At 42.0% G+C, this 13753-nt stretch overlaps 1 protein-coding gene across 1 annotated transcript in view; it reads right to left on the bottom strand.

The window, feature by feature from the left end:
- cplx2a (complexin 2a) overlaps positions 1-13182 on the bottom strand; it is a 14585-nt gene extending 1403 nt beyond the window's left edge. The window contains exons 1-3 of the mRNA XM_040186620.2: positions 12842-13182; positions 11376-11460; positions 1455-1633 (exon numbers count right to left, since the gene is read on the bottom strand). Coding sequence (XP_040042554.1) covers positions 1455-1633; positions 11376-11406 — 210 coding nt within the window. The 5' untranslated portion in view covers positions 11407-11460; positions 12842-13182. The remainder of the gene's footprint in view (positions 1-1454; positions 1634-11375; positions 11461-12841) is intronic.
- Between the last annotated feature and the right edge of the window lie 571 nt (positions 13183-13753).

The raw sequence follows: 13753 nt of genomic DNA, 5'->3' as shown, positions 1-13753 counted from the left end.
TTTATTGCCGCTAGTCCAGAATGGACTAGCAACCGACCCTGAAAAGCTTTCTGCTGAAGCCAACGTGTCAGATTGAAGCATCGTGAGCAGGGGATGTAATACAGATTGGTGTGCGTGTTGAGGCAGGGTTGCAAAATACTGCACATTGACCATGTAACGCTAAATTCAATAAATGGGTTGAATTAAATTGAATTATGGTCTCCGAGTGATGTGATTTGCTTGGAAACAGCGTAATTTAGGAATATAAATCGGCAAAATAGAATTAAGATGTCTCCAACATAACGGGAATACGTGATGGACATGCAGTGCTACTCATCATTCCATATACTAGTGAATGTTGAGATTCACCCGTCCTACGGAGCCTTTCCTGTCTTCCTGTCGTTTGATCTGCTGGTAACTTTTCATATTTTCTTTCTTTCTTGTTCCCGTGTGTCTCTTTCAGCAAACCTATCAGGCATAAACGGGTGGACAGGTTGCTGCTTCACACTATGACAGTCCATGTCTAAAACGTGCCTCGTGTATTTGTTGGAAAAGGCAAACAACAAAAAAACTGTCAGTATTGGAAAATGATGCCTCCAAACATCTGGATAAAACATCTTTAATATGGAGATTTGGTGCATTATGTGGCAGGGGGGAAGAAAGCTGTGGAGGAAGCACTTTGGGAGTTGTTCCTTGCTCTTTGTTCACCTCGGGCGCAGTAGAGGCGGTGAGGAGCCAGACAAGGAGTGGCGCTTTTCATCCGCTGATTCACAGTATTCCCCTCAGTGTGCCCCACCCACAGACTGCCTGTCTTCAGCACTGCCTCTGCAGTGAGGTGGTTACACTGCAGCCCCACAGCTTCACATTTATAAAGTGGGGGAACTAGTGCAATTGTAGACAAATCGAATCTTGCTAATGCTGGTTAAAAATGGCAAACGTCTTTATGGAACACTGTGTTTTGGACAGAAAATGCAGAGAAGAAATATCATATTGTCCAATCAACACAATGGTGTTACAGTTGTGGCAGAATAATTGCTGCAGTTTGCTAAACAAGAATGATTAGTGGTTTGCATTTCCAAAGCAATCCTCTCCGAGCCAACCATTTCCATTCTAATCTATATGTATTAATCACGTCTCCTCATTTATCTCACTTCTGCGCCTCCTGATCTTCCGCTGATCTATTTTAAAATGACATGAAAGCAAACAAAAATAATCTGATGCCAGTCTATTTCAAACACAGGTCTGTTGTTAAAAAAAAATCTTTGGGTGTCACGCAGCAAAAGATTAGAGGCCCTTAGAAGCTACTTGAACATAAAAGGACAGGATGGCATCCAGTCATCAAAACTTCACATTTTTGAAAAAAATGTTTGTTTGTCACTATGAGAAACCGGTTTGGTTCTTTGTGTTGAGTTAAGGTAATATTAATAGTATTTAAATCAGTTATTCAGTAGTTATACGGCATGCTGTCATTGTACCTTGTCTCTGATCCCTTGCCTCATGCTTTCCCTCTCAGCCTCCATCTTGGAATATTTGGCCTTCCTCTCCTCCTCCTGCTGCCTGAGCGCCTCCTGTCGCTCCTCCTCTTTCTTGGCTGCGTCGGGGTCCTCCTCCTTCTCCTCCCCGCCCAGCATCTTGCCCACATCAGGAGGACCTCCTGAGAAAGAGACAGAAGAACATGCATGCGTGAGACACAAGGACAGGAAGGAGTGTCTGTGAGAATCAGCAAAAAGGTCAGACGGTCAAAAACATGGACTTTAGGGACTTAGATCAATTTTCAAACCTCAGGTAAACCTGTTATTCAATACAAATGTTGTTTACAATATCGGTATCTGGACGCGATGGTTACGGAATCTCGTCTTTTACGGCCATTGATGTTATCAGCGAGTGCCTGAATCTTCCATGACATTTAGAATCTTTTACCTGGAACACTTCTTATTCGGGCCACTCACGATGAGTACAGGACCACGACTGCCCCAACAGACAGATGGTCTGATCGTGTTCGATGTTCGATGGAGCGCAGACTGCCTGAGCTCCCCAATGCCACGCAAATAAATACAGGCTGGAATCAAAAACAAGCGAGCTCAACACTGACGGGCCATTGTTTAGACTGGACTTGTTGTGGAAGGATATCTCCTATAATGTATCTATTTACATTCACAAAACCCTTACAGTATATAGAGAGTTTTCAGCATGGAAATGAGCCAACCAATTACGGGACGAACGGCCACCGTAAAGCTTATGAATTAAAGGATGAAAAAATCCTCAAATGGGAAGAAGGCAAAGGCTGTGTATAGAATTATTTTGAGGGTTGAAGGAACTAATCCTCCCTCAAACCTTTGTGACTGGTGGCTACTCAATTTGAAATCCCAAAGCAGACCAAGGGGTTGCATGAACAAGCTGATACGTTTGCTATACCCATTTGTGTGTGTGTGTGGTAAACATTTCCATGGTAACAGTAAGCAGGATGAACGATATGGAAAAAATATCAAACGTTTTCATTCATTACCTACATACATACAAAAGGTTTTGTACCCAGAAGAGATTATTTTCGTAAGCCTGCAGAATGGGATATTTATACCAGGACATGCCTGCAGATTTGGTTCGATCTTCATTATTTAATTTGAAACGGCATTTGGTCTCACATTTTGCTGTTAACGATTCAATTGTGCAGCCCAAACGGCGAACTCGGCCAATCACAGATGCCTCTGTTCGACTTTGGGATTGTGGGTAGTTTACTTCACTTCTCGTCAAATGCTTTTCTCAAAACACTGACTTGTGACTTCTACATGAGCATAAACTCTCGTTTCACGAGGCCGCAGCTCGTTGTCGATCCATCTTGGATGGTTGTGACATTCTGTATTGTAGTTTAATACCGCGATCAAAGCACTGGTCACAGGGTTTCATTATGATTATCAGCAGTGCTTCATCTTCAGTTACTCCTTTTGATCAGGAAAGGTGAGAGAACTTTTTGCTGTGGTTGTATGAAGTCAAGTTTATTTAATCTCCGCTCTGGAAGCAGTAAATGTATGTTGTGGACGTAGAGGCAGTATGTCTTTGTGGCGAGCTCATTGAGTTACTTTGTGTTGGAGTCCTTGGCTGAGCTACTAGAAGTTAAACAGTGGATTCAAACCTATTCAAAGCATGTTTAACACGGTCTGCTCTGTGTTTTGTGTTTTCATCACTTTTATTCATTTGTTTGTGGATGCATTGGTAGAACTCATCATTATTTCCAATTTTATCTATTTCACGAAGCTCTTTGAATCCAGTTCAAAATTCTTAAGTACGGTCGGAATATATCTGAAATTTCCATTTAATTTATGACCATGTGAAACACTTTTGTGCTTGAAGAATCTTAATTATTTGCATCATCAACAACACCAAGACTTGGTGTCCGATGTGGTAGCTTTACAACCTGCATTATGGATTTGACTTTTACACTTAAAGGCACAAGTAAATGTGTATGTGTCTTACGCAGGCCTCCTTACTGTCGCTGTGGGAGCTCCACATCCCGGGAAATAATGCCCAGTGATACCACAAAAATGCCGTGCTCGGCAAACCCGAATAGGCTGTCAACAAAAAAAGAGGATGAGGGGGAAAAGCCAAAAGTGTTATGGATTTTTTTGCAAAAACGAGAGCAGATAAGTAGTGACGGGGAGGAGGAATGAAAAGCGAGGAAGAAATTAGCCAACGGGAGATAGGGAGTCAGTGCGCAGCTGAAATTTTGTGACAAAACAAGACATATTTAGAAAGAGACAAGCAGAGCATGAGGAGAGGGGGAGAATCTGTCAGAAGCTATTGGGTCCTGTATGAGCTGAGCTGTTCCAGTTAGTGGGATTACCCAGCAGTTTCCGTGCAACCAGAGAAGGAGAGAGTGTGACAGATGAATAGATGGAAGGGGGGAAGGAAGAGAGCGATAGAGACTGAATGGGAGAGTTAAGTCACGAGGAAGAGGAGGGAAAGGTACACAGGCAGACAAGGGGCATCTGAGGAGAGAAAGCACACGACCCGGAAAAGAAAGCGAGACGGCGTACTCTTTCATTCTGCAGCTGCCTCCGGTGTCGTTCCCATTTTACACTCATCAGCATAACAAAAAAAAAACTGCAGCAGAATGCGGAGGGATAAAGACAGGAGCTGATGAAGAAGGGAGGGATGAGTGGATGAGCGACGAAGGAGAAAAATAAGGGTAGTAAAAGAAGTAAAGAGGGATCAGTAAAACTGCAGGCTGTAAAAAAGTCTGAACTTTCACATTCGGAGGTCGTTTATTGAATTAATGCACCATCAAGAGATATTTCAGTCGAAATTAAAGGAGAAGAGTTCATTTTTTAATATTGCACATCCATAGTTTTTCATATACGGCCAAAAAAAAAAGATGGCCACCATTAGAGACTCAGCAAAAAAGATGGAACTGGAGTAGAAAACGCACAAAACGATCGACCCTGGTCACATTTGATGGGTCTCTTTCACTGATTGGAGTGAAAGAGACGGATGAGACTGACATTCAGAGGGAAATGCAAAGTAAAAGAACGTGTTGCTGTATCAGCATTTAATGCGCAGCACAAAAATGCTGACACAGCAATACCTGGCCGACCGTGATCCACTATCTTTGTTCTCTTACAAGTTTGTGTATGCGTGAGAGAAAGAAGGTTAAGAAAGAGAGCTGAAGAGCACAGTGAGTGTCCCTATATGCGGGTGTGGATATAAATAATTGCTTCCTTCCCTTTTAGGCTCTCATGCATGAGTGGTTGAGCAATTACTCCTCGTGTGTGTTTGAATGTGCAGATTACAGTATGTGTGTGTACGGGCATCACCATGTACAGTGGTGGCACGTACCCCTGTGCAAGTGTTGCCCTGAACTTTAATCACCACTCGCACGGTATACAATGTTTTATTATTTTAATTACTTTGGTAGGAAACAGCTCGCTTCCACGTTTATTTCCTGTCAGCTGCTGATGTAAGCGAACACCGCAACAGGGATTAAAAAGAGACCAATTAAGGATCCGTGTTTGCAGCTGACACGTGATGAATTGATGAATTTGTATTCTTATTAAATGTGCATATTTGAATTTTGTTTTACAAAGACAGAAGTTCAAGTCTGACAGAGCACAGTCAGGCACACAGCTTATTATTGAAATGATCGGCGCATCCTCATTTCTTATACCTGAATATCTACCAACACCTGCTATCGAATCCTGTAAATGGAGCAATGACTCACTACCAGCTAAGCCTCATTGTCAAAATGTTCCCATCCCATGTACGGCCCGGAATAAAAGCCCTCCAGTACCTCATCTAACTGCCAAACCCAAACAAATTTGGTCTGGTTTCACAAAATCTTATTAGCCCATCCAGATTGTCTTTGTTCAAATTTGAAAAAAAAAAAAGAGATCCCGGGAGACAAAGCCTTGAGTTATATTGAGCTGGGATCCCAGCTCATGCTTTGTGAGCCATTATAGTGATACAGCAATGTCCTTTCAAACCAGAATGAATCTATTAAGGCATCACGTAAGCTGCGTGGAGCCATACACTTTATTTCCCTGCATGCTCCATAGGGTTGTAGTAGTTCTCAGAATGACAATATGTGAGCTAATAAAAGGCTGCGATGGAAGCTTGACAGGTTGGCCTTTAGCCTCCTTTTTATTATAGCCCACATTATGTTAGATGAGTCAACATCAGCAGAGACAAAGAGGCACTTTGTAGAGACGTTTTCTATCGTGCCAATCAAAAGCCCAGTAGACTGAATAAAATACGATGTTGAGTGGTTGACTTCAACTTCAACACCGCTCATCTCATGCAGCATGATGATGGCTGTTAAACATTCAGGTCATCTCAGACAAATAGAACTTTTTGAGACATTTTTACTTTTACTTGCAACTTAACCAGCAGAGTTGAAGTTGTCCCAAGATTCTCCTCTGGATTCTCGGACATTGCTTCGCTTTAAAAAGGTGTCATCGCTGTAATCCTTTCCTTCTGAATGCGCTTAGCTAAATCTTTGCTAAATCCAAAGTCTCGGAGGGAAAGGAGGAAATAAGGCTAACCTTGGCTAACTCTCCCAGTGCCTGAACTTTTTGGTCTGATAAACGGTGCTTATCTACTCCGTTACCACTCCGGGTTCTTTAGGCAAATCCCCTCTCTTAATCCAAAGTGTGGTGGGAAAGCAGATGAGTGTAAAGATCTGAGTTTGGCCTTCAGGACAGATTTGTCTCAATGCAGCTCATTAAACAGGAGGGAAAGAAAAAGGTGCAGAGTGCAAAACCGCTGGAAAAGGCAGAAGAGAGATTGCTGATTGTTGTTGTGCTGTCTAATTGGTCGCAGTTACGTTTGAGTCTCTTTGAATTTCCCTCAGGTGGAGCAGCTTTGCGCTGCGTATCACACCGGACAAAGTGATGCAACACAATTACACTAAAGTCCAGTTCACAAAGACGGGCTCACCCTCTGGACCCGCTGGTTACATACCAGGGCTCATTATTTCACACGATACTCACCACTATGAATTTGTTTTTTTGTGTCGGATTAAATTTGCAACATTTTATTATATTTGTGTTTTTATATAATTAGCAAAGTGACTTTATTTGATGAGGGATCTAAAAAGTTTTTAATTGAACCTTACAGCTCTTGCTCTCTCTCTTGCAACGGGCATCATCTTCTGCATTCTAACGTGTGTTGTGGATGTGGTGGACAGTTGGATGCTGGATGTGCGTCGTTTGGGACTGAAATGCTCTGCAATCTGTACAAAATTTGAGCTCCAGGTAGTGAGGTGTACAAATAATACAGTATAATAAAATTGTCCAGCAGGGTAGCAGTTTCCACCTTAAAGGTTTGAGATTATATATATATGTATACGTTTCTCTCACACAATTCAAGACTTGGGTTGTTGAATACATCATTTATCTGTACATACTGTGAAACACATGTGTAGATAGACACACACACACACACACACACACACACACACACACACACACACACACACACACACTTTATACTCTAGTAGGATCCCAAGGTCAATTTGATAAACTAAATCTGATTTGCTTGAGTAGCACACGGGAAGAAGATGGGGGAGTGTGTCTGTGTCAGCGGTGAAGACCTGATCCTCTCAGCCAATAATATTAGAGTGCTGCTAAATATGATTACGGGGTGAGGAAAGAACATCTCAAGGTGTCTTCCATTTTCATTTCACCTCAAATCACACCACTGAAAGTATCACCTTTTAGTGTGAAACGAGGTACCTGCTGACACTTTGTTAAGCCTACATGTCAACGCATGATAAATTGTATGTAAATTTAAGTTAGATAATTAATTGATATTGATAGAATGTGACATGGGAGTCAGCTGCCTTTCAATATCATGACAAAGTGGCATTAGCTCATTTGCTCATGATCTAATTCCAAACATTGAGGATGGTGGGTTTACTTGAGTTCATTTGTCTTTGTCTGCAAGTTGCAGCAGCGACAAGCTTTTCAAAAACCCTTTCCAGAGGCACATCATTTTTGCACAGTCTTGCAAAAGGAAAAGGAGGAAAAGCACTGGCAGTTGCCTAAAAGCTTCAATCAGGATAATGATACTCACTGCCATGAGCTATTTTAAGTATCCACACTACTAACAAGCCAAGTGTCGTATGCAGAGAGCACACACATTGTACCACTGAGTGAGTCAATGCTCCCATTCGACTCTGCATTCATTTAGCTGTGCAAAATAAGAACGTCCCTCTTTATTCCAGTCAAGTCAGATTTACTCATGCCGCCAAAAACACAAATTGGCCTGGAGAGGCTTTAACACTCAATCAAAGGATCTACTTTAATATCTTTTAACCAGCATTGAATTATTCAATGCCATGACAGAAACCACTAGCAGCATTGATGCCACTACAATGAAACCGTTATTGCTAAAATACTTATTTTAATAATTCTTTTGAACTGCATTGCCCCCCACATTGCAATAGCAACAGCGCCCTCTTTGATGCTGTAAATTAATCAAACATACAGTATTATTCATACTGGATGCATTCCAACAGGAATAAAAAAGGACAGTCTCCTTGACATATTATCCTAATATCAAACTTAATAGTATGTGTGGAGAATAATCTACTAATAAACAGCATCCCAAAGAAAATAAATGTTAAAATGCACATTTAGGTACAGTTGCTGTTTGTCAGATACTCTTTGATTCTGTTGCAGATTCTCAAACCACATATTTATCTTAATATCTTTAATGCGAAAGTGCAAAATGTCTCTTAATTCTGAAATCAAGCCCTATCATTCACTAATGAGCTAGCACTGACTCTCCGCTGATGCACTCAAGATTTCACTGCTGCCCGAGGCCTTCATGGTCTGCTGGAGCTCCGTACCTCAGGACTAGTGTCAGCACGATTGAACAGCCCCGTATTCTGTCAAACCAACTTCGGTTTTTAGGAGATGAGATATGCAGAAGTCACCTCTGAAGCTCTGAGCAGCGGAATAAATCAATGGACAAAGAAACTACAATAAGAATTCAAGGTTGGGTGCAAAAGCTGCGTGAGAGTGTTTTATAGCTCCCAAATAATAAGACTGCAGGAATCATTTCGAATAATCCCATTTGTAAAGTAAAGCAGAATACGGTATATTGTAATTTCAAAACTCACTCAAAAAGTTAAGTCAATATTACTTTGTAGTTACTTATGAGAGGTGTTGGATGCATCGGCAGTAACACATCTGGGGAATTGTATCTAATCTATGTATGTTTGGTTGTATAGAAAGGACGAGGACAAAAGAAAACTCTCCTAAAAATTATTTTGCCATCATACCACAAATTACCATGAACTTAATTCCCAGTTGGCAGGTACTTTAAGTCATTTTAAAAGAATACATTTCAAGTTCAGTAGACTTTAATGCACCCAGGTAATGAAGGAATCCTTTATTTATAATTCAACATAATCATAAAGGATGCTGAGAGGTTTGATATTAAGAAGTGAATACAATGCAACCAGATGGATTTTTCACTGAAAACTTCTCAGGTTTCCACACGTGTGACTCTTTTTCTGGCTTAGCAGGGCAACAGATTGCACACAATATGTAAAACCTTTAAGGCTACAGTGAGATGGAACAACATGGCAACAACAATCTGTTTATTTCCTACACTACAGCCTTCAGCTCAGACAGTCACTAAAGTACAAGACAACAATAAACAACGTGCTGTTTATTGTTGTCTGTATTACGACTGACCAAATTCCCACAAAATTAATTAATGGAAGTTGCATCAATCAAGAAGTCATATTTTTATATATTCCAACAAAGATTTGTTGATGCACACATATATAATAATATAATATAGCTGTTGCCTCCATATATCAGATAGAGAATGAGGGAAGTCTTGTTAACAAGAGCAACCAGGTATCTAAACTTAAGATAATTAACAAATAAAGCTCAAACGTTTTGATTCTAACTGTTTAAATAGTAAACAGTGTGTAGTGCCAAATCCGTCTTATTTACCTGTAAGGTACTTCCATTTGATGTCATGACAAAACACATGTTTCTGATAACGCTAATATAACTTTGAAATAAAGCTCAATGCAGCAGGACGGAGGAGCAAACATGGCTGCTGCAGAGAAGAACATCCAAAGACCATCTTAAGACCAATGAGGTAGAGGGACCAACCGGCATTGCCAACCCTGCACGTGGTTGCTCTTTGAAAGGCTGAGGCAGATGAACCATGTATTCATCTTTTTTTATTGATTTGCCTTCCTATGATAGATGATAATGAAGCAAGACAGGAAATGTGTGAAGGAAAAGTCATTAACTGTCCCAAAGAGACATCCATCCCAATGAGATGGTTTCACGGTTTTGATGCTTCCACCACTGAGCCTCAGGTACGCTCAACAATGCAGCCTTTATTGATTAAAACACATTTGACAAATACTGATGTATTGACCCACCAGCAGATTGAAAGCTGAGAAGATCGATTACCTGCTTATTGGTGTGTTTCGTTATCTGATTTGATGCCAGTGCAATGTCAGCATTGTTGCAGACATAGTGGAAAGAGGTCACTCTGTTCCCGGTCGGTAACCGTTGACCACAACCATAACCAGATCCCGCCTGATAGCCATACATGTTCTTTATTAAACACACATGTTTAAAAAACATTTTTTTCTCGCATCCTTTCTCACTCTCTCATCTCACTCTCTCACACACAACCATCTATGGACTAAAGCATGCGGTACACACACTCTTCCTATACAACATCTATAAGACATCTGTACAACAGGCAGTGCACACACACACACACACACACACACACACACACACACACACACACACACACAGGCTAACACCCACACCGTCAGATCTATTCCCAGAGTCTGCAGACAAAGTGCAGCCCGACTTCTGCGGCGTAAAAGAAAAAGAAAAGCATCTAATGCATTGCAGTTGATTTAAGAATTTATAGTGTGGACACAAAGCAGCTACGCAGAGCGAGGCGGGGTCGTCCCTCCCTGCATCCCGACGAGGAGCGGCTTCAACACCACATCCCAACTGCAGCTGTCCAACACCTCTAACCGGGACAGCAACAGCCCAGCATTGTGCGACCGCACCGCGACACTTTCTCGCCTTTCCCCTTGAAGCCACAGCCGACAAGGCAGATGAGTTACGGGGCCATAACAACGACTAATTAAGGGGAAAATAATAGCTCAGATAATATTCTGGATAATTATAACGGATAATACCTGAAGGATTTAAAGGGCTTCAGAGGAAGTCTTGTTAACAAATTTTTACTCATATTTCTTTGCAAATAGCCTGTATCTATTTCCCTTGCCTAAAAAAGACACAGCACAAGCTGCCTGTTTTTTTAAAGTCATTATAGCTCTCATTTTGGGAGGCTTTGGGGATGAGGAGAACTCTGCGTTCTTTGTGCAAATTCCACCGTGTAAACTGAAAAAATGGCCAAGCGAAGAAATAAGGCTGCTGCATTCCTGAGAAGGTGCATTTTTTGGCAAATCTTCAGTCGCGTATAAGAGCATGAAAAGACCTGCTGCTGCTGCAACTGTCCGATTTCATCTGCAGCCTTACAGATCCGTGTCACGCTTTTAGGGAATCCCTGGTCTCAAAGAATTTTATTCAACAAAGGTAGAAATGCCGGGCAACAAAGCATGAACAGGCTTCTAAAATCTTGAAGACATCGGGTCAGGACCCGTCTGGGATTTGACCAACAGGATGTCATGCCCTCCCTGCTCTGAGAGGTTTTTAAAAGAGAGAGAGAGAAAGAGACAGTGCGCAATTGTTGTTTGAAGTCGGGAGTTTGGTGCAGGGTGGATTATATCAACCAAGTGTCCCCCACAACTACCAGGATGCGGTAGTGCAGATATTGTTGTTGAACGAACCCTTTACACTGCAGTGCTGTTAAATCAACCTCCAGCCTTGCAGACAACTCACCTCCCATCGCAGCTTTCATTACAAAATTCATGATGAAGCAGTTCTGTGTTCTCTTCCTTCAGTGGTGAGGTTATCGGGGACAGTCCTGCAGCCAGGGGACAGAATACACAAGCTGTGACTGCATGAAAACCGCTGTTGGGACATGCACATTCATTCCAGTGATTTCTTCTGATACGCGAGTGCTTGGTGGGATGGGGGAGGATGATGCTTATGATGCTCAATGCGGACAAGAAACGACCTCCACGCGGCGATCTGTGTGTTGGCAAAGGACAAAGACGCTCTTCCACTTTTACGATAATCGCCATATCTTAATTAGATCTCTTCAACTCCTGAGGAGTATGAATTTACATTTAGGCTCTTAAGAGCAGAAAAGGGTGACTAAAGTGAGTAAAGACGGCTTTAGCCTCCAGCACCACACCATGTCCCGAGTTTCGCCGAAGGCACCTGCGCCCTTGATTTACAACCAATACTACATCATGTCTGAATTTATGCTGACGCTGCTGGCCATGGTTCCCTCGTGGCAATAACTCCTCAAAAGAAAAGCAGATGTAGAGGTCAAAGATGAGCAAGTGGAGGCCTGCTTTGAGTCAGTACATGGAGAGCATCACTGCAAGGGCACGAAAAAAAAGAAGGCTTTTTGAAAAAAGATGCTATGCTTTCCTTCAAGGTCGTACACTTCTCGTTTGTGAGTTCATATTGAACATTTCATAATTACCTCACAGTAAAAACTGTACTCTTTATTTCATATGATATTGCTGGTGAAACTTTATGTAAGTTGACTTGTGCTTGATGGTGAGTTATAAAACAGATTGGTTATCATCTTAATAAATACATATATTTATATAAATAATATCTTTATGTTTAAAATGTGTATCCTTATATCCATATAAAGATCTACATATATATCTAAGGAAGTTGCAGAGTGCAATACCGTTTCACTTATTTCTGTAATAGAATTTTTCTTTTGCGTGCAACCTCACGGGGTAGTTTTGCTGCATTTTACAGCATCCCTCTGCCATTGCGGCACAATAGATTAAAGGGGTGAAAACACCCTCCTGAAAAACTTGCTGCACAATACATCATTCTCAATTGCCCCAAAGTCAATTCTGCACCAGCGCAACGTCCTTAACATTATTTCCTGGTTACCTTCCTCCTCCTCATCGTCCTCCTCCTCATCATCATCTGCAGCAGAAGCCTCAGTTTCCCCCCCACATGAACCCTCACAGTATTCACTCAGGCTCCTGGTGCGGTGCATCGTTTTGGCACAATTACAGCATCGTACAGGGCGATCTCCCTTTAAATGACTGCACCCAAAAGCTCACGCACGCACGTAGAAGCCGATGTGTCGAGGAGGAGGATGGAGGCATCCGCATCCTCTACCAAGCGTGCCGCGAGAGCTGGTCCCGTACAGTGAAAAGACACGCACACAAGCACCCGTGGCATTTGGCGGTTCGTCATTCGTTTACCTTTTTTGTTTTGGATCCTCCTTTTTAAGTCTCTGTCCCTCCAAATGGGGGGAGGAAAAAAAAAACAAGCAAAAGCCTCGTCGCAGCGAGATAACGACCCTGTGCCTTCTGCTGAAAAAGCGACGAGAGAGGAGCGCAAGCAGTGCGTCTTGGAGGAGGGATTGCGGCTCTCAGTTCGCAGACATGCCGCTTGTGTCGGAGTCAGGCTGCAGCGGCGGAGGAACAGGGTCTATTCCTGCAGGACGAGATGAGAGCATGCAGAGGGAGAGAGGGAGAGAGGGGGGAGGGAGGGAGCACATGCAAGAGCAAGTGAGGGTTCCATTTTATTTCGTTTCATTTCTGTCACCATTTCAATTGAAAGGAAACATTTAAAAGTACTTTTGTGGTAGCCTGTTATTAGACCCGGGGGGGGACAAAAGCTTTGGGTCATAGCAGGAAACCATGTGAACCATCGACAGGCAATCAGCCTTTTGGTAAGATTTCCCTTCATGTCCTCATAGTTCTTATCTGATTAGTTCACGGGTTCACGATTTCGAGAGTTTTAGTAAATCGAGAACATATATCACAAAAAGGCATAATAAGTAAAAAACACAACTTACGCACACACTGTCCTAAACATATTTCAGTGAAGGCTGGTGAACAATTTTCAAGGGCTTTCCAATCATCAATGATAATTTGTAGTCAAATAGTCAACATTTATTGCAACACAAGAAATAGTTCTTATTTGTGTCACGCAGTATTATTCAGTATAATAACCAGTAATATCTGTCAGATATGATATCAGCACAAAATATATGCTTTTCGTGCACATCCCTGCATGTCCACGTCCTTTATTCATGCGTGTCTTCGCTGCCTTAAGGGCAATCTCCAGATTGCCCGCAGAAGGGCGGGTCGAAAAAGCACTTAGCCAAC

This window comes from Gasterosteus aculeatus, chromosome 9, assembly GCF_964276395.1.
Source record: "Gasterosteus aculeatus chromosome 9, fGasAcu3.hap1.1, whole genome shotgun sequence".
Taxonomy (NCBI): Eukaryota; Metazoa; Chordata; class Actinopteri; order Perciformes; family Gasterosteidae; genus Gasterosteus; species Gasterosteus aculeatus.
Note: the sequence above shows the minus strand (reverse complement) of the source record. Positions and strands in the feature narration are given on the sequence as shown.